The following is a 22,895-nucleotide window of genomic DNA, read 5'->3' as shown; positions in this document are numbered from 1 at the left end:
AAAAAAAAAAAAAAAAAAATGGACCGTATAAAAAAATCTTTATTAAAAGACCTAAATAAATCGTATTGCTTATATTCAGAGAAAACTTATGTTAACATTGTGGGGCTTTTTTTTTTCTGACTTTTTTCTTTTTTTTCTTTTTCTTTTTTTTTTTTAAAGATTTTATTTATTTATTCGACAGAGATAAAGACAGCCAGCGAGAGAGGGAACACAAGCAGAGGGAGTGGAAGAGGAAGAATCAGGCTCATAGCTGAGGAGCCTGATGTGGGGCTCGATCCCATAAGGCCGGGATCACGCCCTGAGCCGAAGGCAGACACTTAACTGCTGTGCCACCCAGGCGCCCCTTCTGACTTTTTTCTTGCGTTCATATTTACTTACACACAGGCACCTACAGAATTAGGATAGTTGTGTTAAAGTTGCTTTGTAACTAGATCTTTTGCACTTAATTATTTTGTAGCTATATTTCCGTCTCAGTGATACATAGCAGTACTATTTTTATTACTATCTGAATGTATATAAAGGTATTGTTAATCAGTCTTGTGTTTTCTCTTTTGCCATTCACTGTATCAGTGAACACCTTGTCTGTGCCTTCTTTCATACTTGATTATTTTTCTAAGATTTAGAGCTATAAATGTAGTGGAATTTATATAGACTAAAATAGTGAGGGGCACCTGGGTGGCACAGTGGTTAAGCGTCTGCCTCCGGCTCAGGGCGTGATCCCGGCGTTCCGGGATCGAGCCCCACATCGGGCTCCTCCGCTGGGAGCCTGCTTCTTCCTCTCCCACTCCCCCTGCTTGTGTTCCCTCTCTCGCTGGCTGTCTCTATCCTGTCGAATAAATAAATAAAATCTTTAAAAAAATAAAATAAAATAAAATAGTGAAACCCTTGAATAGAGGTATGTTTTTAGGGTAAGCTATGGCCTGATGAAGGCAGAGAATATTGGTTGATAGTGTCAGACTCAGGTGTATCAAAATATTGTTAGTTGATCATATGCTGAAATGTTTCCAGAATTGCCATATTGAAGGATTGGAGGGGTAGCTATATATATTTGAAAATGAATGTTCTTAACATTGAAATCAGGTGGTGGAGGATTTGATAGAGAAGATGGTAAGGATGGTTTCACTCTCAAATATGCCCATTGGAAATAGGTTGCGGGTAGAATTAATGGCTAAGTAAAAATTTTGGGTTTTTGAATAAGTTCTGATTCCAATATTATAATCTCATGACTTAGAAGCCAAGACAGAATAGGCTTTTTACAGATTAAGGAGAAAAAATATATGTGGTTGTTCATATAGAGTTGTTTATATATAGGATGTTTATCTTATGAAAAAATTAACTCATCCCAGTTGTGAACCTGTTTTGGTTATTAGTGCAAAGTAATAATGATGTAAAAGTTTCCTGATGTTGTTATTTGAAGATTAATAGGGAATAGAGTTCTTTTAACACTTATCTAAGGTTTGTCATAAAATGGTTTACCTGATTAAAAAGATAATATATAATACAGGTAATCTGTGGGAATTATTTTTATTTTTTTGAATCAACTGTGTATTTATGTTAATTGAAATTTTTTTCTTGATTAAAAATCTGTCTAGGCATTTGACATAATTGACTGTTTTCAACCTGCCATTTTCCTCATACGATCTATCATATTATCCTTATTTCACTGTACTTCTTTTTTTTCACCTTGTTTAATTCACTTTAGTAATTTATGTGAATCTTCTCCTGTAATAGATCCTTGAGAGCAGATACAGTGTTTTAAAATTCCTCAGCTCTGAGCTCCATGTCTTATATATATGGTAGATGTGTTTCATTGAACTTTTTTTTTGGTAACAGTGGCCACACAGCTCTCCTTCACTGTAGTACTCATACTCAGCATTTACTTCTGTACATCATTTTTTGTTATTTTTGTTTCACACGGTTTATGGGAACCAGATTTTTGCCTCTTCTATTTAAAGATTTATTTATTTATTTGAGAGAGAGAGGGAGAAAGGGCGTGCGAGAGCAGGAGAGCCTCAGTTGGGGGGAGGGACAGAGGGAGAGAATCTTCAAGCAGGCTCCCCCTTGAGTGCAGAGATGGACACTGGGCTTGATCTAATGATCCATGAGATCATGACTGAGCAGGAACCAAAAGTTGGACCCCCTACTGACTGAGCCACCCAGGAGCCCCAAGATTTTTGCCTCTTCTGTTAATGAAAATAGTTGCTAAGCTGTCTGTGAATTTTGTACATGAATGAGTATCACAAATTAATGAATTATTTCTAGTTCATTGAATGTAATCTTATTCTGTAGGACCAAGAAAAAAGTATTTATCTCCCTTAGTCTACATGTGTTCTGGGGCTATTACCTTAATGTTTACAAGACTATATTTGCATTCTTTTTTTCATATTTACATATGAATTGACATAGTAATTCTTTTCTTTCTTTTTTTTTTTTTAAAGATTTTATTCACCCATTTTAGAGATCAAGAGCATGAGCTGGGGGAGGGGCAAAGGAAGAGGGAGAGAAAATCCTAAGCGGGCTCCATGCCCAGACGTGGCGCCCGATGTGGGGCTCAATCTCAGGACCTTGAGATCATGACCTGAGCTGAAATCAAGAGTTGGGTGATTAACTGATGGAGCCACCCTGGCACCTCAGAACTGACATAGTAATTCTTATACTTGAGTAAAGGACAAACCTGTCTATTGATTTTATTTATTTATTTACCCTTTTCTTAAAAAAAGATTTATTTATTTATTTGAGAGAGAACGTTGGGGGGGTAGGGGCAGAAGGAGAGGGAGAGAGAATCTCAAGCAGACTCTGCAACAAGAGCAGAGCCTGATGCAGGGCTCCATTCCGCAACCCTGATATCGTGACCCAAGTGGAAACCAAGAGTTGGAAGCTCAACTGACTGAGGAACCTAGGTGCCCCAAGGACAAACCCTTTTATTTATTTATTTATTTTTTACTATAATATTTTTTATTATATTAGTCACCATACAGTACATCCCTGGTTTTTGATGTAAAGTTCGATGATTCATTAGTTGCATATAACACCCAGTGCACCATGTAATACGTGCCCTCCTTACTACCCATCACCAGCCTATCCCATTCCCCCACCCCCCTCCCCTCTGAAGCCCTCAGTTTGTTTCTCAGAGTCCTTAGTCTCTCATGCTTCATTCCCCTATCTGATTACCCCCCCCCTTTCTTTATCCCTTTCTTCTCCTACCGATCTCCCTAGTTCTTATGTTCCATAGATGAGAGAAACCATATGATAATTGTCTTTCTCTGCTTGACTTATTTCACTTAGCATTATCTCCTCCAGTGCCGTCCATGTTGCAGCAAATGTTGAGAACTCGTTCTTTCTGATAGCTGAGTAATATTATATTGTATATATGGACCGCAGCTTCTTAATCCAGTCATCTGTTGAAGGGCATCTCGGCTCCTTCCACGATTTAGCTATTGTGGACAATGCTGCTATGAACATTAGGGTGCATATGGCCCTTCTCTTCACTATGTCTGTATCTTTGGGGTAAAGACCCAGTAGTGCAATGGCTGGGTCATAGGGTAGCTCAATTTTTAACTTTTTAAGGGACCTCCACACTGTTTTCCAGAGTGGCTGTACCAACTTGCATTCCCACCAACAATGTAGGAGGGATCCCCTTTCTCCACATCCTCTCCAACAATTGTTGTTTCTTGCCTTGTCCATTTTTGCCATTCTAACTGGCGTAAGGTGGTATCTCAGTGTGGTTTTGATTTGAATTTCCCTGATGGCTAATGATTTTGAACATTTTTTCATGTGTCTGTTAGCCATTTGTATGTCTTCATTGGAAAAGTGTCTGTTCATATCTTCTGCCCATTTTATGATTTGTTTATTTGTTTCTCGTGTATTGAGTTTGAGAAGTTCTTTGTAGATCTTGGATACCAGACTTTTATCTGTAGTGTCATTTGCAAATATATTCTCCCATTCCGTGGGCTGCCTCTTAGTTTTTTTGACTGTTTTCTTGGCTGTGCAGAAGCTTTTTATCTTAATGAAGTCCCACAAGTTCATTTTATCTTTTGTTTCTCTTGTCTTTGGAGATGTGTCATGAAAAAGGTTGCTTTGGCCAATGTCGTAGAGGTTGCTGCCTATGCTCTCCTCTAGGATTTTGATGGATTCCTGTCTCACATCGAGGTCTTTCATCCATTTGGAGTTTATCTTTGTGTATGGTGTGAGAGAGTGGTCAAGTTTCATTCTTTTGCATGTAGCTGTCCAATTTTCCCAGCACCATTTATTGAAGAGAATATCTTTTTTCCACTGGATGTTTTTTCCTGCTTTGTCGAAGATTAGTTGCCCATAGAGCCGAGGGTCCATTTCTGGGTTCTCTGTTCTGTTCCATTGGTCTTTGTGTCTGTTTTTGTGCCAGTACCATGCTGTCTTTGTGATCACAAGGACAAACCCTTTTAAATGGAAAGAAGGAAATCTGACTGCCTGTGTTAACTTATTTTGAAAAGTACATTTAATTTTTATGCTAATGTTATTTAATGTTCAAACATAAAATTAGATATAAACCACTAATGATTACAGCTCTCTTGTAACTATAAATGTGTAGTAAATTTATAAACAAAACAAAACTAAATGAATAAAAATAAGTCAGAAACAGTAATGTCATGGGTGATATTTTGCCAAAACTCAGTTGTCCTTGAAATTTGAATATGGTGGTGGGTTTACTGAACCTTTTGAGAGTTTACAGTGGACTTGCCCTATCGTGGTTCCTTGGAGTGAATTAAGTCTCCAAGTTCTTCTTCTTTTTTTTTTTTTTTAAAGATTTAATTTATTTATTTGACAGAGAGAGACAGCCAGCGAGAGAGGGAACCCAAGCAGGGGGAGTGGTAGAGGAAAAAGCAGGCTCCCAGCAAAGCAGGGAGCCCGATGCGGGGCTCGATCCCAGGACTCTGGGATCACGCCCTGGGCTGAAGGAAGACGCTTAACGACTGAGCCCCCCAGGCGCCCCTAAGTCTCCAAGTTCTTCAAGCAATTGGAAGCCCTACTAAAAAAAAAAAAAACAACTTTCATTTGTACACTACGGTGTAATGTATATTTGGTCATCATTTGGTATGAATGCGTTATTTATATATTGTTTGTCTCTTTTGTCTCATTCATTTGCTTTGTAGTTATAGTAGGATGACTTGGGCCTAACACAACTGAATCTCAAAGCAATGCTGAATTTGCTTTGTTTCTTAGTTATTTGGTAATATTATGTGATGTTAATGTGTGAATTTTAAAATTTTGTAAATAGATTATTATGAAAGTAAAAAAAAATTCAAAAGAATTATTAGAGAGATCTGGTTCTCAGAGAATATCCATGAACTTCCATTTGGGAAAGAGTGATTTGGTATCACTCATAGTTCTTAAATAGGTGCAATCTGATACATTAAAAATTCTACAATCCATGGCTCTTGTTTGAGTAACCTGCTTAAGCATAATGTGAAAAATTTTGACAAATGTTAGCTAGAATAGAAGACTTGGAGTTTTGTTACCTTTAACTGTAAGGTATCCATGTTAAATTCTTAAAAATAAATTTCAGTTTGTGGTATAATTTATAAGCATAAATCTAATTTTAAATAATTATTATAAGATTAATGACAGTATAATTTTTACATCTTTAAAAAAAGTTTATTAAGTTTTTAATTTTAGGGGTGCCTGGGTGGCTCATTTGGTTAAGCATCTGACTTTGGCTCAGGTCATGATCACAGGGTTCTGGGATCAAGTTCTGCGTCCAGCTCCACACCCAGCAGAGAGTCTGCTTCTCTTTCTCCCTCTCCCTCTGCCCCTCCCTCTGCTCCTGCGCTCTCTTGTTCTCTCTCTCAAATAAAATCTAAAAAATAAGTTTTAAATTTTAATTCTAGTATAGTAAACATGTGGTGTGTTATATTAGCTTCAGGTATACAATGTAGTGATTCAGCAGTTCTGTCTATACATGCTCAGTGCTCTTCATGATAAGTGTGCTCTTAATCCCCTTCACCTATTTCACCTATCCCCCCAACCTGCCTCCCGGAGGTAAGCATCAGTTTGTTCTCTATAGTTAAGAGTCTGTTTCAATTTATACATCTTTGGTTTGCATCAACATTTGTGAAATTTGACATGAATATGCCTGTCTTGAAAGTAGCTGGTAATAGAATCCTGGAATGTATGTATTTTGTTTGTTTTTAAGACTTTAGTTTTTTAGAACAGTTTTAGATCCGGAGCAAAATTGAGAAGGTATAGAGATTTCACCCCCCCCCCCGACTGATACATTTGTTATAATTGGTGAACCTGTGTTGACACATCATTATCACCCAATGTCCATAGTTTACTTTAGGGTTCACTCTTGGTGTTTTACATTTTATGGGTTTTGACAAATGTATAATGACACATATCCATTATGGAAGCATACAGAGTATTTTCACTGCTCTAAAAATTCCCTGTGTTCCACCTGTTCATCCCTCCCCTGACCAGCCTCTGGCCACCACTGATCTTTTTACTGTCTTCATAGTCTTGCCTTTTCTAGAATGTCATATTGTTGGAATCATACAGTATGTAGCCTTTTCAGATGCATCTTTTTTCATTTAGTGATATGCATGTAAGGTTCCTCCGTGTCTTTTTATGACTTGATAACTCATTTCTTTTTAGTGCTGAGTAGTATTCCATTGTATGATATACCACAGTTTTTATTCATTTACCTCCTGAAGGACAGACTTGGATTTTTCCCAAGTTTTGGCAGTTATGAATAGAGCTACTGTAAACATGTATAGATTTTTGTGTACCCATAAGTTTCCATCTCCTTTGGGTACATTCCAAGGAGTTGGATTACTGGATCATCTGGTAAGGGTATGTTTAGTTTTGTTGGAAACTGCCAACCTGTCTTCCAAAGTGGCTGTACCATTTTGCATTCCCTGATGGCATATGATGGGCACCTTTTCATGTGCTTAGTTGCCATCTGAATATCTTCTATGATGAGGTTTTTGTGAATGTCTTTGGCCCATATTTTAATTGAATTTTTTCCCTATTTTCAATTTTTAAGAGTTGTTTGTATATTTTGGATAGCATTCCTTTATCAGATGTGTCTTTTGTGGATATCTTCTTCCAGTGTGTGGCTTGCCTTATTTCTCTTGATGTTGTCTTTTGCAGAGTAGAGGTTTTTAATTTTAATGAAGTCTAGCTTATCAATTATTTCTTCCATGGATCATGCCTTTGATTTTTATTTTACTTTGTTTTTTAAGATTTTATTTACTTGACAGAGACACAGTGAGAGAGGAAACACAAGTAGGAGGAGTGGGAGAGGGAGAAGCAGGCTTCCTGCTGAGCAGGGAGCCCGACCCTGGGATCATGACCCGAGCCAAAGGCAGACGCTTAACGACTGAGCCACCCAGGCGCCCCCATGCCTTTGATTTTATATCTAAAAAGTTATTGCCATACCCAAGGTCACCCAGGTATGGGTGTTACATTCTAGGAGTTTCTCCTATGTTGTGTTCTAGGAGTTTCATATTTTGCAGTTTACTTTTACATCTGTAATCCATTTTGAGTTAGTTTTTGTGAAGAGTATAAACTCTGTATCTAGATACTTTTCTTTTTTTTTTTTTTTTGCATTTAGATGTCCAGTTTTTCCAGCATCATTTGTTGAAAAGACTCTTTGCTCTATTGTATTACCTTTGTTCCTTTGTTAAAGATCAGTTGACTCTATTTATGTGGGTCTGTTTCCAGGCTCTCTATTCTGTTCCATGGAACTTTTTTGTCCATTCTTTTACCAGTACCACCCTGTCTTGATTACTATAGGTCTGGAGTAAATCTTGAAGTTGAGTGGTGTTAGTCTTCCAGCTTTGTTTTTCTCCCTCAATATTGTATTGCCTATTCTATGTCTTTTCCCTCCCCTTATACATTTTAGAATCAGTTTGTTGATATACAAAAAATAATTTGCTTGTATTTTGGTTGGGATTGCCTTTCAGTTTGGGAAGAATGGACATCTTGACAGTATCGAGTCTTCCAATCCGTACATGGACTGTTTTTCCATTTATTTAGTTCTTCGATTTTGTTATCAAGAGTTTTGCCATGTTCCTCATATAGATCTTGCACATCTTTAAAAAAAATTTTTTTTATTTGAGAGAGAGAAAAAGAGAGTGCAAGAGCATGAGGGGGGAGGGAGAGGCAGGAGCAGACTCCCTGCTGAGCAGGGAGCCCAATGTGGGGCTTGATTCCAGGACCCTGAGACCATGACCCAAGCCAAAGGCAGATTCTTGACCAACTGAGCCACCCAGGCACCCCAATCTTGCACATATTTTATTAGGTATATACTTAAGTGTTGTATATTTTTGATTATTAATGTAAATGGTATTGTGTTTTTAATGTCAAATTTCACTTGCTTACTGCTAGAAAGCAATTGACTTGTATATTAACCTTGAATCCTGCCACCTTGTTGTAATCTCTTATTAGCTCCAAGAGTTTTTTCGTCAGGTCTTTTGGATTTCTATATAGGCAATCATGTCATCTGTGTCCTCTCCTCTCAAAGGGTTCCAGGAATAATTTTTTTCATTTAATACATTAGAAACCCTATAGTTTTATTAAATAAAATATATTAAGTTCACAGATAGCCCAAATAAAGCACTTCAAAATCCGCTATGTGCTCCCGGGTCAAAAAACAGATTACAAGGTAATCAAGAAGCATTCTTCTTCTTCTCATATAATGATCTGAGAGTTGTGCTTTCTTTGATTTTCAAGACTGAGACCAATTATTTAGTAAACATGGATGTACAATAAATGTATATATGCCCTTTTAGGAAAGAGTTAGCTATACTTTGATATCTGTGAAGATTTTTGTTTGTTTCAATCTCATCAGTTGATATTTATGACTTGTATATATTCATGACTTTATGACATAATGGCCATTAGGAAGATAACATCAGGATTTTAATGTATTGCCAGCTTTTTTTTTTCTAACGAGCGATCAATACAGAAGTATGTTTATAAAATTCAGAGTTCCTTTGTCTTACTTCAGTATGCCTTGAATACATACTTTATGTTGCAGCAGCAGAATAACGCCCTGAATACATACTTTATGTTGATTTATGTCAATGTTATATCACCCACAAACAGCATCTCTATTTATATTTTCTTCATACATTTTACATTACAGGGTCCTCAATCTTCTATAGAAAAGTAGATATACACAAAGCCTATTTAATATAAAAGGGCCTTTCATAGCTTTGCTGCAGCATCAGTCAGCTACATGATTTCACATATAGACTAGGAACAAAGGCAGAGCATGAAGTGATAATATTTGCTTTTCAAAAAATCTCAAATACTATCAATGTAAAAAAGGATGCATTGAAAATAATTATATTTATCCAAATATCTATCCTCTTGATCCTTTGAAGAAGTATATTATCAAATAAATTAAGTCTTTTAATTTTTTTTTTAAATTTATATATTTGACAGAGATAGCCAGCGAGAGAGGGAACACAAGCGGGGGGAGTGGGAGAGGAAGAAGCAGGCTCCCAGCAGAGGAGCCCGATGTGGGACTCGATCCCGGAACGCCGGGATCACGCCCTGAGCCGAAGGCAGATGCCTAACGACTGTGCTACCCAGGCGCCCCAAGTCTTTTAATTTTGAATTATTCTTTTTTTTTTTTAAAGATTTTATTTATTTATTTGACAGAGATAGAGACAGCCAGCGAGAGAGGGAACACAAGCAGGGGGAGTGGGAGAGGAAGAAGCAGGCTCATAGCGGAGGAGCCTGATGTGGGGCTCGATCCCAGAATGCCGGGATCACGCCCTGAGCTGAAGGCAGACGCTTAACGACTGAGGCACCCAGGCGCCCCTAATTTTGAATTATTCTTATAGTAAATACTCTGCTTTAGAGTAATGTCTGAAAAGTGTTAATGACTTGCTGCTTTTACTATGAATCCAAGAAAAGGTGTTGATTTTTTTCATTGTGTTGAGCTTTTTACTTGTTAGGATGGAATGGTGACTTCCAAGCTCCTTCCATGAACAATCAGAATCTAGAATTCTTTATAGTGTTGTTGTTGTTGTTGTTTTTAACATTTATTTGACAGAGAGAGCACAAGCAGGGGGAGCTGCAGGCAGAGGGAGAGGGAGAAGCAGGCTCTCCATGGAGCGGGAGCGGGAGCCGGATGCAGGGCTCCATCCCAGGACCCTGCGATCATGACCTGAGCTGAAGGCAGAGGCTTAACTGTCTGAGCCACCTAGGCGCCCCTACAGTGTTTTTTAAAAAGTCTTTATCTTCGGCCAAATTTGGTATCAACTCTGTTGTTAATTCAAGTATTGCAGAGAGTGAAATTACTAAGGATTAGTATAGAAAAGAAAAAAAAAAGCTAATATAGATATCCTTAACTCTTTGAAAGTTAAACTGGATATCATTTGATTATTTTGTTGACTGCTACTTCTTCAAAAGAATTTTGCTCTCCCTGGAAACACATACCTATTGTTGTTAATTTTGACTCCTATCCTATATAGGAGAGGCTAGTGGAACATAGTGGACTTTGAACAGTTAATGACCACTCAAAGAGATAATGACAGTTGTTACATAGAACCATTTGTAGTTTTAGAAAGTGGTTTTACATTCATTATCTTATTTGGTGTTCACACTACTTAGAATGGTTGATATAGAGGTTTATTTCCTCTGCTTTGTCACTGAGGAAATTAAGAAATTGTTACTCTTGTCCAAATTGATATGTTGTAGTAAATAGAGATTACATGAAAATAAAAGGTTTTTGGTTCAGAGGTTTGTGTACTTTCTACTGGACCACATTCTTTCTCTAAAACTAGGACAAGATGGTGTCTGCATTTAGCAGCATAGAATATGTATTTTTACCATTGTTTTGCCTTGGGACCTTGGAAATAATGAAGTAACCACTTTTTACTGTGTACTCTATTTTGATACTTAGCAATTTAATGTCTCATAGAGTTGTAACACTTAAAATGCTTGAGAAGAAGAGTTCCTTTGATTATTTTATTTTTTTAAAGATTTATTTTATTTATTAGTGCAGAGGAGGGAGTGGGGGAGGGGCAGAGGGAGAGGCTCTCAAGCCGACTGAGCACTGAGCGTGGAGCCCAACATGGGGCTCGACCCCATGACCCTGAGACCATGATCCAAGCCAAAATCAAGAGTAGGACTCCCAACTGACTAAGCCACCCAGGCACTCCTTTAGTTGTTTTTATTTTAATTTCTTATTATTTACCATGATTATTATCCATTTTTATTTACTTTGTCATTTTTACTAATTATAATTGTCTTATCATTATTATTTTAATGAGATATTACATTATAGACACATTTCACACTCAGAGTGGAAGGAAAGGACAAATTCAGGCAAGTAGAAAAATGAATGCCAGAATTTATATATTCAAATCAGTGCTGCCTTTCCAAACAGTAATCTTGAGAAGCTGTATATTTGCTGCCATTGCTCAAAATATCCAGTGGATCTCATTTTTTAGATAGTGGCTATAGGATTTTATTTGCATCTATACAAAGAGGTACCTATTCAACATGAAAATATTAGTCAACTGAATCAGTAGTTGTTGGGTTTACATGATACTGATAATTAACATGCTGAACCTTTTCAACTAGTGTGTGTAGATTCAGAAACAGTGGTTTTGATTAGTGTTCTTGTAGAGTAGATTGATAGGCTGGGTTATCTTTAAAAAATTAATGATTTTTTTTTCCCCCTTAGTCAGCAGATAAGCAGCGAGCTCTAGAAGAAACCAAAGCTTACACCACCCAGTCCTTAGCAAGTGTTGCCTATCTGATAAATACCTTGGCCAACAATGTCCTACAGATGCTGGATATTCAGGCATCCCAACTACGAAGGATGGAATCTTCAATCAATCATATTTCACAAGTGAGACCACACTGTTTTTCTATTCTGCCTATGAGGAACACTTTTTAAACACAGGCTTTCTGTATAATGCTGGCAGCCTTTACTCTGTGATTTAACTCATGTGTGATTTGGAAAATTACAAATTCAGTATCAGGTTGTTTTTTATTCTTTTTGTGGAGTGATTATCTTCTCTGTGATTTTGACAGGGAAGGAGATTTTAATGGTTTCTATTAAAATTCAGTAGTCATATTAAAATAATCAGCCTTGAGGTAAAAATTTGGTTTCTACCAATTTTTACCAAATTTCATGTTTCTTTATCTTTTTAAAAAAATATTAATATGATAACCTGATCACTTCTTTAAATTTTTTTTTTTCTCTTGGTAGGATTTTTGTTTACCAGGATGGTACCATACCTCAATAATGGGAATATTAATCTACGTGAATTTACAAAATTATCTTTATGTGAGACTTAAAAAAGTTAATGTTATACTTTTTCCATTTTAAAAGCCATTCTCATATAGAAAAAGAATAAAATGGAAAAAAACCCCTTTTCCTTCTGTTCAAACTTTTTACCTTTACTACTTTGCTTTACTTTGTTCCAATACTTTTTTCTTGTAAATAGTTTTTAAAATGTAGTTGTGATTATATTATGTATAGAATTTTGGATTTTACTCTTTTAACTTACTATGGTAACAGACGTCTTCCCATGATGTTATAAGCTCTTCATAAACATTTCAGTGGCTGCGTAATGTTGCATGTATATGTTATTGCTTTCATAACCATTTCTTCATAACCATTTCTGTATTTTGGAGCCATTTAAATACTTTGGTGAAAAGTGAATTTGTAATTGCAAAATGAATTTTAAAAAACATTAAAAAGATAAAGGTTTTGATTTGCCTGCTTCTCTTTCATGAGATCTTTGGAGCTTTTCTAGTTTAGTACTCTTGTTATTTGAGTAACTTTAGGTAGTTTCTTTTTTTTTTTAAGATTTTTTATTTATTTGTCAGAGAGCACAAGCAGGGAGAGTGGCAGGCAGAGGGAGAAGCAGGCTCCCTGCTGAGTAAGGAGCCTGATGTGGGGCTTGATTCCAGGACCCTGGGATCATGACCTGAGCTAAAGGGAGATGCTTAACTGCCTGAGTCACGCAGGTGCCCCTAAACTTTTTTTTTTTTTTTTAATAGGCTCCATGCCCAGTGTGGAGCCCAATGTGGGGCTTTGAACTCATAACTCTGATCAAGATCTGAGCTGAGCTAAAAGTTACTTAACCGACTGAGCCACCCAGGCATCCCTTGATGTAGTATTCAACACTCTTTTATACCTAAATGATTAGAACTCTTCTGCAATAACAAGTTTTAAAATGTGCATAATAAAAAAATGTACATTATATTTTCTTTTTGTTTATCTTAAGAGTTCAGGACTCTTCTGAAATTGACTAATCCAACAGTTTTTCAAAGTCTGAACCTTAACTTGTGTAATTAAATAAAATATAGTCCAGATAACCAAATCAGATATGGGAGGGCTCACTAATATTTCTGTATTTGAAAGTTCATCAGACTAACTTAGAGGGATTTCTTGTTATTTAATACTAAATTTAATCTTAAATATGAATTTGCCACTGTAAGGTTTTCTTTACATCCCATATAAACTTTTTTTTTTTAAAGATTTTATTTGTTTATTTGAGAGAGTCAGAAAGAGAGAGAGGGCAAGCACGAGATGGGGGAGGGTCAGAGGGAGAAACAGACTCCCCGCTGAGCAGAGAACCCGATGTGGGGCTCAATCTCAGGACCCTGGGATCCTTGAGCTGAAGGGAGATGCTTAAACTCCTGAGTCACCCAGGTGCCCCTGAACTTTTTTTTTTTTTTTTTTTCTAAGTAGGTTTCATGCACAGTGTGGAGCCCAACGCGGGGCTTTGAACTCATAACCCTGATCAAGACCTGAACTGAGAGAAGAGTTAGATGCTTAACCAACTAAGCCACCCAGGTGCCTCCCCCCCATATAAACTTCTGTAGATTTTTTATAACTTGTTGCTTGTTGTATTGCTGTGTCTCTTAAAGTAAAAAACAAAACCCCCAAAGAATTGGTGAGTTTGGGTTTTTTTTGAATTGGTGAGTTTTAATGAAATAAATGAGAGGTAAATTTTATTCTGAATAGACCCTTTAGAAGAAATAATAATGATGAAATAGATGACCTTGGTTTTCTATAGGAAGAATGTTGACAAATTGCTAATCTGATAGAGAATTTTGAAGTTTACACTTGAAAGTCTTAAAATTTCTGCATTTTTGAAGTCTTAGCAAAGGATCCAAAAAAGAAGAAAAGTGCAAATGCAGAAGAAAAATTAATATATTAGAGTTCCTAATTTAGAGGACGAACAGCTTGTTATTAGTTTGTAAGAGAAAGTAGGAGAGACTGTGAAGGTGGAAGACAAGCAAATGACAGTGAAAGATAATCATCTATTTTTTTAAAGTAATCTGCATACCCAGTGTGGGGCTCCATTGAACTCATGACCCTGAGATCAAGAGTCAGATGCTCTACTTACTGAGCCATCCAGGTTTCCCAATAATCATCTGTTTTTTTATTAGAATTCTGTACTACTTTGGTAGAGAAGAGTAGCAGTCTTGAGGAGGAAGGTGAATAAGTCTACCCTTAGTTGTAATTATATGTATCAGTTCAGTTAATGAGAACATTTTATTTTTGAGTAGCACATAAATGTGCATATAATTAATAGGTCTAATTAGTACTATCTTTTAAAGTATTTTAATGGAATAAGTGAAAAATGCGAGCGATAAATGGATAAGAGATTTAGTAGGTCAGAAATAACAGGGGCCTGAGTCAGAGCCCTGAATATGTTGAATCTTCTTTTAAAAAATTGATTTATTTATTTTTATTATTTGTTTTGAATCATCTTCATTTGGAGTCAAACAATTCTTGGATGGGTGAGGGATCTGCAGCTGTCCAACATCTGTTAAGTCTATACAAAATAGTATGTTGGGTGAGAGCCTGAATAGAGAAATGGGATGATGGAAGCTATATCTAAGAAATCAGTAAATTTTTAAAATTACATATTTTTTACCATTTGCTTTAAGGATTGAAATATTTTTCAGTTGTGTTTAATGTACAGGTAGAGTCTTGTTTTAAAAGTCAATTGAACATCAAAACTATTTTATACTCTTTAAACTGAAAGATAATTTTATAGTATGAGAAAACATTTTCTGTTTACAAAGCAAATACTCAGTAAATACTCTTAATACAAGGATTGGTAAGCTTTTTCTGTAAAGGGACAGAGTCGATATTTTAGGCTTTGTGGGCCAGGTATGTGGTATCAGTCTCATATTCTTCTCTCCGTATGTTTTTAAGCAACTATTTAAAAATGTAAAAAACTATTTTTAGCTTGTAGGTGTTATAAAAGCAGTCTGTAGGCCAGATTTGGCATGTAAGCTGTAGATTACAAGCCCTTATTCTAAAATGCTGTTTTTTCCCAAATGTTTGGTACTTATATTTTTTATTATTCTTAAGCTTTATTAAAAATACTATGTTTTTAGAGGGAGCCAGGAAGTTCTTTCAGTATCTTGAGACTAGATTTTTTTTTTTTTCAATTTGAGCAAAAATATTAGGTTCAGAGAATTTGGAGAGAAGATTGGGTTGAAGAGGCAAAGATATGGAGGCTCAGTCAGGTCAAAGGCAACATCACATGTTTATTGGGACGGTGGTAGGTATCAAGAGTTGTTTTGTAGGGTTGTCTGGTAGGGTGGTTGAAGAGTAGGAGTTACCAGATCTCTGACATATTTGATTTCTTTCCTTATCAGTATCTTTTTCCTGTCTCCTAGGTAAGAACCTTATCACTTTCCGCCTCCTGTGCTCTCTCTTCTCCATAGATTTGGGAGTGGGGAGGATCAGGGATCTAGGTTTTACTTTGGTTCTTCTGCTGACTTGCCTGACATCTGACTTACTTGAACTTCAGTTTTCTCATCTGTAAAATGGTAGGACCGATTAGATGATTCCTTAGCTCTCTTCAATTTGAATTCGTTTTTCTTTTGAGATTCTCACAAACCAACTTGATTTATATTTGCTTTTTTTTTCCTTTCTATTCTGCTAGCTTTGCTATTCACCTCAATCTTTGCCCCACTGACCTCAACTTTTTCTTTTCTTTTCTCTTCTCTTTTCCTTTTTCTTTTCTTTTCTTTTTCTTAAGGATTTTATATATTTATTTGACAGAGAGAGAGAGAGCCAGTGAGAGAGGGAACACAAGCTGGGGGAGTGGGAGAGGGAGAAGCAGGCTCCCAGCAGAGGAGCCCGATGCGGGGCTCGATCCCAAAACCCTGGGATCACGCCCTGAGCCGAAGGCAGACGCTTAACGACTGAGGCACCCAGGCACCCCCGACCTCAAGTTTCTATCACTCCGATGAAACAACTGTTTTCTAAATTATTCTGAATTAAAATCTGAGGACGGGAATTCCATTGACTTTAGCAATTATGTATCATGAAGATGTATCAGTAACATACATAGTTGTATTGTGTTCAACAAAACAAAGTAATAACTCCTTCTGTAAATGTCAGAGGTTTTGAAAAACAAGATAGAAATGATTATGAATATTTAGTATCAGACATTTTTTTTGTAGTAAATGGATAATATAGCATTAAGTAGTGTACTAATTTATACCACACTCACCGTCAGAAGTATTAGGTTTTTGATGTGGATTACCTTAGGTATTTTAAGGATGGCAATTTTATTATTTTTTTATTTATCTTTTTAAGTAATCTCTTACACCCATTGTGGGGCTCGCACTCACAACCCTGAGATCATGCTCCACTGAGTGAGCCAGCCAGGTAGGTGCCCCAAGGAGGGCAGTTTTTTTTTAAAGATTTGTTTTATTTTTTAAATAATAATTTCTTCTTCAAGATTTTTTTTTTTTAAGATTTTTACCCATTTTTTTGACAGAGAGTGAGAGAACCCAGGTGGGTGGGAGTGGCAGAGGGAGAGGGAGAAGCAGGTTCCTCGCTGAGCAGGGAGCCCGACATAGGGCTCAATCCCAGGACCCTGGGATCATGACCTGAGCCAAAGGCAGATGTTTAACCAACTGAGCCACGCAGGTGCCCCCAAAATTCAGTTTTAAATTAAGGAAATCCTACTAAAAGTTATCAATATGTAATTATGCATAGAAAGTAGGATTTATGTAGTTCTTTAACTTATATATAGTTTATATCATTTTATTAAAAAATGAATAACTGAAAATTATCATTTAGTAGTAACTAATTTGTTTTATGAGAGATGAATAAAAACTATTTCATTTAAATAATTAAATGCTTACTTGAAACATTAACTTACTAATAAACAAATGGAGACATATTTGAAACCACCCAACTTAGTTGAGTTAATCCACTGTAGCTGTTTGCAGATGTTTTCCCGCACTGATGGTCAGCTGTCTGAGGTAGTGCTGTGTAGTACAGTCAACTCTCGATTATCTGTGTTAATGGGACCCAACAGTGCATGGATAATCCTAAAACAAAGTACTTTATATACAGTACCTTCTTGATATCTGTCATGGCCTGTGTGTGTGCTTGAATCCATGAAGGAGATGTGAGAATAGGTCTCAGGCTTACAAGGGAGCTGGGAGCCAGTATGACTATGTCAAGGTAATAGGAGGTGTTTTAGAGGCCTTGGGTTTGGCACTGCATAGTTGAGGTGTCATGGGGGAACCTGCTGCATGTGAGATCTGACTTGGCGGTAGCAATGAGAAGGATAGAGAAACAGATATAAGGATCTATTAGTAAGAATAGCCCACACAGTTGCAGAGATATTACTTGTGTTTTTGGTTAAGAGGTAGCAAAAAGCAATAGCATTAGTTTTGGTCATCTTTGCTTGTTAAACACATTTTTTCCTTGTCACAGGTAAGTGCTATTATTGAGAACTCTACTAAATAAGAATAAATAAATTTGTTGTCATGTAACTAGTTACTTCAGAAATCCAGGACAAATTCGGAGTACTTTTTTCTTACTATTAAAATTCTTACTAAATATCAATGTTGAACTTGTACTTCCAAAATTTAATGCATTCTAGTTTTCTAATGTGGAAGAATATTATGAAGGCAAATGTAGTGGTGATTAGTGAAAGCTATGAATTTGATTTAGGAAAAACAGAGTAGCCATAATTTTTAATTACAAAATTAATTTTGTAATTAATTACAAAAATTATTTTAAAACTCACAGTTGGCCGTGAGTTGATGAGTGCTGAAGCTGGATGTTAGGTATACATAGAGAGAGGAGTGTTCATTCTATTACTCTAATTTGAATATGATTTTCCCCAAGAGAAAGCTTCGAAAAATTTGAAGTAGGTGATTGCTGAAAATTTCAGAATGTTACGGACCAAACTTTCTCTTCGTTCCTTATGGAATAGATTTATTGTTCTCTGTTATTATTCAGACTCCAAATAAAACCATAGCTATTTTCTGAATGTATATTTGATTTTGTTCACAAGAACTGCTACAGTTCAACCTAGTATGGTAGTAGGATGGCAAGAATACAAATTATGCACTTTGATTTTTTTAACCATAATATTGCTTTTATTATTGTAGATGTTTTTAAAATGCTAATGACACTAAATATTTGTACTTAGCCAGTCTCTAGAGACATTAATCTTTTAAATCAACTCTTGTAACAAGTTTGGAAACACTTGATATTTGAGAGTGAATAACGTAAGGCCGAGTGAATTAGTCCTTCCTTTACATAACTGGTTCTCAAGCAGGGAGTTTTATCCCCACGGGAACATTTTGCAATGTCAGACATTTTTGGTTGTCACAGCCTGGTTTGGGGGAGTGCTACAGGTCTACTGGGATACTGCTTCACATCATACAATACTTAGGGCAGCCTCCCACAACAAAAAAATTATCAAAATGTCAAGAGTGTTACTGTTGAGAAACCCTGCTCTAGTTTTTCTAAGACGTAGGAATTCTGTTAGAGTAGACAACTAGAAATATTATATAACCAAACTAAAATCTTTTATTTTCCATGGATGTATGCTGTTAAGAATTATGTTTTAAACATGCCTTTAGTTTTTAATGAGAATTAATATAAGAAGCAATATTTTTCTGTTCAGAATTCCTCCAACCAGTTCCTTTTAAAGTTTAGTGCTGGGAAAATTGTCCTTCCTGATGAAGAGATATATTGTCTTATAACTCACTGTTTGCACTTTGCCTTCCCTCCCAGGAAGCTGTAAGAGCCCGGTTTAGGCTTTTAGTTCTGAGATCTTTTCCTTTGCTGTATTGGTTTTTGTTTTATCCTTAGTGTAATGATCTGTGGGTTTGGGCTGTGTGTTTATGTGTATATAAAGTGAACATAGAAGTAATATGGAAGTGCCTCCAGTCCCCAGGCATGATCAGATGTTTTCAGTGCTCTTTAAAAAAAAGTCTCATTTTTTTTAAACAGTTAAAAAATATGTGCTTATAATAAAATGTAACTGTATATTAATGCAGATATGGAAAGTTGCTTCCCCATTTTCATTCTCTAGAAATTTATTAATATTTTCACCACAAAAATTTGAAATTGACGTTTCAGTTTGCAGTAAACTTAGATTCTGCTATTATAGGCGGTTGGGTTTATATTCTTATGGTTTCACTTTTTTTTTTTTTTTTTTTTTAAGATTTTATTCATTTGTCAGAGAGTGAACACACAAGCGGGGAGGGCGGGGTGGCAGGCAGAGGGAGAAGCAGGCTCTCCACTGAGCAGGAAACCAGATACGGGACTTGATACCAGGACCCTGGGATCATGACCTGAGCCGAAGGCAGATGCTTTAACCTACTGAGCCACCCAGGCACCCCGCTTTCAGATTTTTTTTTTTTTAAGATTTTATTTGTTTATTTGAGAGAGAGCACAGAGGGAAAATGAGTGGGAGAAGCAGACCCCTTGCCGAGCAGAGAGCCCGATGTGGGACTCAATCCCAGAAGCCTGAGATCATGACCTGAGCTGATGGCAGATGCTTAACTGACTGAGCCACGCAGGCACCCCAGCTTTAAGAAATTTCTTAAAGTGATATTTAATACTGTCATAATGGTTATCATCTTTTCATTTCTATGTTATTACATGGTTCCATTTTCAAAGGGGAACGTGAAGTGGGACTGGGGAGGAATTAGTGTCTGTTAATTGCTGCTTGAGCCAGGAATGGTGTGAGAGATATGAAAGATTTTAGTGAGGTTTTTTCCAACTTTTTGACTGCAGTGCATAATAAAAGTATATTTTACATTGCATCTAATACACAATTTCTGTATATCTTTATATATAACAAATGTTTCAGGAAAAAATACTATGTGTATATGCAGTCTAGTATTTCTGTTCTTTTTTATTTAAAATCATTGCTCTTCACATTCCACTAAATTATAACCTGCTGTTTGAAAAATGCTGTTTAAATGTATTAGTTATCTGTGTTTGTGCAGAAATTCACCATCTATTAGCAAATAGAAGACTGAGTAAAAATACATTTATCCTATGTGAACATTAAATAAATAGGATAAATTAATGAAATATTTTATAAGTATTTTGTCATAAAATATAAGCAAATTTTTTTTTTGTAAAAAGATGACTTACTGTATTTATATTTTAGGCCTCTCTCTCTTTTTTTTTTTTTTGGTAAATTAAAAGGCATTTGAACACCAATGGAAATTATACATAGGTTATTTTAAAATGTAACTAATACCTGGGGCTTTTTTTTTTTTTTTTTAAGATTTTATTATGTGACAGACAGCCAGCGAGAGAGGGAACACAGCAGGGGAGTGGGAGAGGAAGAAGCAGGCTCCCAGTGGAGGAGCCCGATGTGGGACTCGATCCCGGAACACCGGGATCACGCCCTGAGCCGAAGGCAGACGCTTAACGACTGCGCTACCCAGGCGCCCCTACCTGGGGCTTTCTTAATCATTATGTTAGTTTAAATATTAATGGATTAATGGAGTTTGGGAAAAAATTACCATGCTTTAACCCAAGGGTTGGCACACTTTTTCTGAAAAGGCCCAGCTAATAAATATTTTAGACTTTGCAGACCATGCAGTCTTTGTTTTAACTACTCATCTCTGCCCCGGTAGTGTGAAAATATGTATGCAAATAGAATAGCTGTGGTCCAATAAAATTTTATTTATGGAAACTGAAATTTTGAATTCTGTATATTTTCACATGTCATGACATTATTTTTGTGATTTTAAAAAACCATTAAAACATGTAAATACTACTCCAGGGTTGTAAAAAAACAAAAACCAAAAAACAACCAAAACCCAAAAAACAATAAACAAAAAAACCCCTTCAGGTTGTAAAAAACAGATTTGGTCTTGTGGGCCAGATTTGGTCTGCCAGCCATGATTTGTCAACTCTTGCTTTAGCCTAAGAATGGAGAAAACCAGTAGGTCCAAAAAGGACAAAATTTAGCAGCTGGGGTTAAGTATATGAATAATGATTTTAAATCTCTGAGCATTTATATTTTGACTTTTCTGGGTAGTAGAGTTATACATTTTTGTATTGTGTTTATATTATATTTTGCAGACCGTTGATATTCATAAAGAGAAAGTTGCAAGAAGAGAGATCGGTATTTTGACCACCAATAAAAACACTTCAAGGACACATAAGATTATTGCTCCAGCCAATCTTGAACGACCAGTTCGTTATATTAGAAAACCTATTGACTATACAATTCTAGATGATATTGGACATGGAGTAAAGGTAAGTATAATTTTTGTCAACCTTTTAAAAACAATAGTCCATAATGGAACTAACTCTTTAGAAAATTAAGCTTTTGGTCTTTTCTTTCCCGGAGGCCCAAGTTTGGCCCAGTTGTGGTTCTGAAGATTCCTTATTACTACTATAACTATTATATCCTCCTTACTTCTTCTTAGTGCTGTGTTTTCAAGTTTTAAACAGTCATCTTTAAATGAATTGCATTTACTTAATCAGTTATGACAATACCTCGTATAGATCGGGCAAATAAGTGTGGTATAATTTTTCTAATCTTTCAATGATTGAATATGACTGATTAAAAAATTACTCAGCATGTTCTTAAAGTATCTACCTTATCTCAAACATTTATCAGCAAAGCTTCGGCATTAGTTTTCAGAAGGAACATGTATAAACAAACATGTACTTAGAATATTTCTAAAATAATTTTACCTTAACATTTTGGGTGAGAATAGTGTAGGTGAAAGTAATATGTGAATTAATATTTCCACTGCTTTTGAGTATGTAGCCATTATATATCCTGGCTATTTTACAAAAATGTATTAGAGTGTCTGCTATATATGTATAGTGCCATGATCAAAACTGAGGTGCATATAAATTTCATTTAAATTGATATTTATACTTAAACTATTTGGAGCTTCAGCTAAGTATTAAGTTTAAACTTAATGCTTTCATCTTAATCAGTGATTTGAAAGGCAATGACTTATCAAATGTGACTGAATATTTACATACCCATGAAACTATATAGTTTATACAGTTGATTTATGTCTATATAAGCAAATTTAAACTAAAAAAAAAAATTACCCTACTAGTATGGCTACAAATCAGTTAAATGTAAATTTAATGTTGATCTAGGTAAACGAAAACATACAGTGTAAATTTTTATATAAGCACTATTTGGAATTTGATATTTAATTTTATAAAATATTTAAAATTTTATAATTTTGAGATTTATTCAAAGCTAACAACTGCTGATAGAAAATTTTAGGGTAATGCCAGAATCTAATTACAAAAGGCACTCAGAATATAAAACATAATATCTGTGCTTGCCCACTTATATAATAAACACATGATTTCCTTCCCCTTCCAATTCTTACTTGATTCAGGTAAAGTAGAGGTAGAGTCTTTTGGGACTCTAGTCCTTTTTATTATTTGGACTTTTAGTGTTTAGGGGTCAATAATTTGAAGAAATCTTTAATAAAGTTAAGTTTTTGAACAAAAAATGTCATATAATTTCATCAAAAAAACCCTCCTGTTCATGACACATTCTGCTTTGACCACTCTTTCTATGATCTACTGAAACATTATTTTTTAATGCTGAATGCTTAACTTGTTTTTTCTTTGTTTTTTTCCTTTCTCTTCA

The 22,895-nt window shown here is 35.7% G+C and overlaps 1 protein-coding gene across 7 annotated transcripts in view; it reads left to right on the top strand.

Moving 5' to 3' along the window:
- The window catches only part of ABI2 (abl interactor 2), a 130,672-nt gene that overhangs the window by 51,826 nt on the left and 55,951 nt on the right, over positions 1 to 22,895 (top strand). For all 7 annotated transcript variants that reach the window (XM_008687391.2, XM_040641816.1, XM_008687392.2 and 4 more), the window contains exons 2-3: positions 11,681 to 11,848; positions 21,344 to 21,520. In XM_008687391.2, coding sequence (XP_008685613.1) covers positions 11,681 to 11,848; positions 21,344 to 21,520 — 345 coding nt within the window. The remainder of the gene's footprint in view (positions 1 to 11,680; positions 11,849 to 21,343; positions 21,521 to 22,895) is intronic.

This window comes from Ursus maritimus, unplaced genomic scaffold, assembly GCF_017311325.1.
Source record: "Ursus maritimus isolate PB19 unplaced genomic scaffold, ASM1731132v1 scaffold_1, whole genome shotgun sequence".
NCBI classification, from domain to species: domain Eukaryota; kingdom Metazoa; phylum Chordata; class Mammalia; order Carnivora; family Ursidae; genus Ursus; species Ursus maritimus.
The sequence above is the reverse complement of the archived record's forward strand: the minus strand, read 5'-3'. Positions and strand labels throughout refer to the sequence as shown.